Below are 3,887 nucleotides of genomic sequence, written 5' to 3' on the forward strand. Positions count from 1 at the left end.
ACCCAAGTTTTGAAGCCATCTCCCATATTGCACCCTTCATGCTCTCAGTGCAGCCAGTGAGTTCTCCCTCTCTTTTGAAGTCATCCTCGCTCAGCTTTTGAGCATCCCAAACAGGGAATTTTGTCCACTCCCACTCCCGTGTTCATTCCGCTCTCCCCCAAACAGGTCCTAAACCGAGCGAAGTAAATTTACCAATAGGCGACTTAATGCCTGGGGAAGCAAAAAAGCACTTTTGTCGTTTCTGTTTGCTAATTTTATTGGTGGTGTTAGGACAATATTCCCAAACCCCAGCTCTTCCCGTTTGGGAACGCTTCTAGATGTCAACATCTCTCCATTTAAAATGAAAGCGCCACCATGGCCGCGAGGGCGCGCGGGCCCAGAGTCGTCGTGAGTCCCCCGCCACCCAGCTGAGCCGTTAGCCCCTCGCACGGACGGTGGGTGATCGCGGTTGGAAGCACCAACGGGTCTCTCAGGAAGGCCGCCATCCAAGGGTGTGTAAGAGATGAGCTCGGCCCCTGCCCCGCGGGGGCGGAAGCAGCAGGTCCCGGGGCCCTGTGATCAGCAGTGGAGGCTGCATCACCCCCACCCCCGCTGACAGCGACCAAAATCCCCACGGGCCGCTGGGTCGTGGATGGCTGGACGCCACCTGGCAAAGGCTTTAGCGTCCGTGTCTCTCTCTGTGACCTTGGCCTCTGCGACAGTCAGGCCCAGCAGCTGCCCCAACATCCTGGCCAGCTGGACTCCCTTTTCCTCACGTGAGTTTCCTCTAAATGTCATCATGTCGGGTTCAAAGGGTGCTGCTGAGAAGCCCCACAAGAAGGCCCGGACGTCTCCCTGCCCTGGCTCGCAGGTGCAGCGAAGCCAGGTCCCCACGGAGAAAGTGAGCTGGCAGGTTGAGTGGCGAGAATACGGCCCTGTGGAGTACACTGCCCGCTCTGTCTTGGCCGGGCCCCTGTGGGCAGACCCCCAGGTGGGTCAAAGGAACTTCTCTCCTAAATTTAATGAAAAGGATGGACACGTGGACAGAAGGAGCCAGAATGGTGTATATGAGGTTGAAAACGGTAGACCTAGAAACCCCACAGGTCATACTGGGCTGGTCGGTCGAGGGCTTTTGGGGCGCTGGGGCCCCAATCATGCTGCAGATCCCATCCTAACCAGGTGGAAGAGGGATAGCAAGGGAAGTAAAGTTACCCACCCTGTTTCTGGGAAAGACATCCTGCAGTTTGCAGCCATCCAAAGGAAGGACTGTGGAGAATGGGCCATCCCAGGGGGCATGGTGGATCCAGGAGAGAAAATTAGTACCACATTGAAGAGAGAATTTGGTGAGGAAGCCATGAACTCCTTACAGAAATCCAGGGCAGAAATGCAGGAGTTGGAGAAACAATTGCACAAACTATTCAGCCAGGAACACTTTGTGGTCTATAAAGGCCACGTGGATGATCCTCGGAACACAGATAACGCGTGGATGGAGACAGAGGCTGTAAACTACCATGATGAAACAGGTGAAATAATGGACCATCTTCCTCTGGAAGCTGGCGATGATGCCAAGAAGGTGAAATGGGTGGACATTAATGATAAACTCGAGCTTTATGCCAGCCACTCCCAGTTTATTCAACTTGTGGCTGAGAAACGAGGTGCCCACTGGAGTGAGGACCTGTACCCTGAAAGCCAGGGATAGTGTCTTGGAAACTCATGGGAGCCCAAGGCCTTCAAAGGAACAAGAGTGGATAAGAAGCTAACAGCGCAGAACTCCCACTAAACAGGACAGGGAGGGTCACTTCTTTGGTGATTATTTCCAAAAGTTTGCACAGTATAAAGACTTTGTATTAGGGAATAATATTAGATGAATGAGGGGAATGGGATCACAGACTTTCTGGCTTTCCAATTTGAAGAAGAGAAATATAGTCACATGTATATTGTTGTATATATGGTTTAAACCAACTTGTACAACTGTTCTTTGAAGAATTGTGTGTAAAACAAAGGTATTGTCCTTACTAACCACAGTTTCTACTGTTCAGCCAGTTTGCATTTGTCACTTCTTTCTTCCACCTGATGTGTTAATGTGGCCTAATCTAATGTACAATCTGACTTTTTCGGTAACACTTATTTTTCAGATTTAGCTTTATGTGATCTTGTATTTGTTGCTTTTGAGTATGGAAGCTCTCTGGTTTTTCTTGTTTTAGAGCCTTCAGTTTTATGGGAAAAGTTCAATTTCCATTTTAGTCCTCAAGGATCAAGTACTTATGAACCAGACTCCCCCCCCCAAAAAAAAAATATAGTGAGAAAATGAGCTTAAGATCCAGCCCTCTGGTTATCAGAATTTCTGACTGAACAGAATGGATTAAGCTCAGGACATTGGTTTCCTCTCACCTCAGAAGAGGACCCCACAAATGCAGAGTCTTGTCACAGAGAAGTCTTTATCAGGACATGTATGCAATCTGAGCCTAATGAAAATACAATTCACACCTACCTTTTCTCGATTAAAAAAACCACAATATGCAAATAGAGACAGTGTTTATAGTCAGATTGCAAACGCAGAGATAGCCCCCTGACAACTGTCTAGGAATGAGGGGATTCCAATCGCAACAAATAGGTCAGAAATGTTAGTTTCTTTTCTCATCACCTAAAACGAGGGAGTTAACTTTATTTACAACACATGTAAAATTAACTCAAACCACTGCAGTGAGCCTTTTCTGACTGGGGGAAAAATAAAGACTATTCCAGGAGGTGATAGCTTTGTAAGTAGATTACTTCAATAACAATAGCTTATACTTACATTCCACTTGTGCAGGACTCTTTTAAGTGCTTTATGTATGATGACTTATTTATTCCTAAGGATTACCCTATGAGGAAGGTACTCTTATGTAGCAGGTTGGGCTCTCTGGGAAGCAGACTCTGAGAGGGAGATTAGATTGCATGATATTTTCTAGGGAGTGGTCTTCCAATCAGCACCTGGGGAAGGAAGCAGAAGAAAGCAGGATTGGGCAGAATGAGCAGGTGAGCTGGAATGCAGGCCCATTGAAGGCCTCAGCCAACTCCCTCTGGAACTCTGGAGCTGGGAAGCCCCTTCTAGCTGCCCTGAATTGGGGCAATGGGGTCAGGCCTTTATACCTTCTGTTGATCAGTCATTGGATACGGCTGTCCCTGGACGAAGGCAACCCAGGGACCTTGGGCGAGAAAATTTCCTTAGCCAAGCCAATCCCCAAAGAGGGCTGACAGCTAAGGGCCATCTTCTGGTGAGACTCCCAGCAGCTGAGAAGCAGAATCTGGGGAGAGGGAATGTGGGATGGATCGCAGGATCTACCACATTATCATCCCTGTAACTCAGGCACAGAGAGGTTACAAAACTTGAATAAAGTTACACAACCAGTAAGTGGTGGAGGTAAGAATAGAGCATAGACCATTGGGCTCCATAGTCCACACCCTTGACCACTATACTATAATCTGTTCAATAATTACCCTCCTATAGTTTCCAGATTCCCTGGGCATCATTCCTTTAAAGAAAAATCACCATTCTATTTCCTCCTAGATGCACATTTGATCAGTTTCCTTTTCTAAGCCTTAATGACAGTTGCATGATTTTGTTTTTCTTTTGAAAAATGTTGTACTGATGTGATGACAATTGTGAAAAGGTCCACCTATGGGTCTCCATCATTGTTCATGCTCAGAAACAGATTTAATACATCACATTTACTTGTAAATTCTACAAATGCTTGTTTTTAGGATGGAGCATTTGTCCTATATATCAGACTCACCTCCGTAACTTTTCCAGGTGAGATATGCCCCCTGTCTTTATTTAAATAATTGAAGTAACTGGTTGGTACTTTGTTTTTTGAATGTTCCACTACCTGCTTCATTAATTTTTTAAAAATGTAAGCTCCTAAAAA

General features: G+C 46.5%; 1 protein-coding gene across 2 annotated transcripts; it reads left to right on the top strand.

Moving 5' to 3' along the window:
- The first annotated feature begins 631 nt into the window (after window positions 1-631).
- LOC123649842 (ADP-ribose pyrophosphatase, mitochondrial-like) lies at window positions 632-2,254 on the top strand. Of its 2 annotated transcripts, XM_045568073.1 has the most exons (2): window positions 632-970; window positions 1,052-2,254. In XM_045568073.1, exons 1-2 carry the CDS (start codon window positions 632-634, stop codon window positions 1,676-1,678), a joined length of 966 nt encoding a protein of 321 aa, XP_045424029.1. In that variant the 3' UTR covers window positions 1,679-2,254. The 2 variants fall into 2 exon arrangements, with proteins under 2 accessions (XP_045424029.1, XP_045424028.1); XM_045568072.1 differs by having other exon boundaries at window positions 632-2,254.
- Window positions 2,255-3,887: the final 1,633 nt, after the last annotated feature.

Source organism: Lemur catta, chromosome 14, assembly GCF_020740605.2.
Source record: "Lemur catta isolate mLemCat1 chromosome 14, mLemCat1.pri, whole genome shotgun sequence".
In the NCBI taxonomy this organism is placed as follows: Eukaryota; Metazoa; Chordata; class Mammalia; order Primates; family Lemuridae; genus Lemur; species Lemur catta.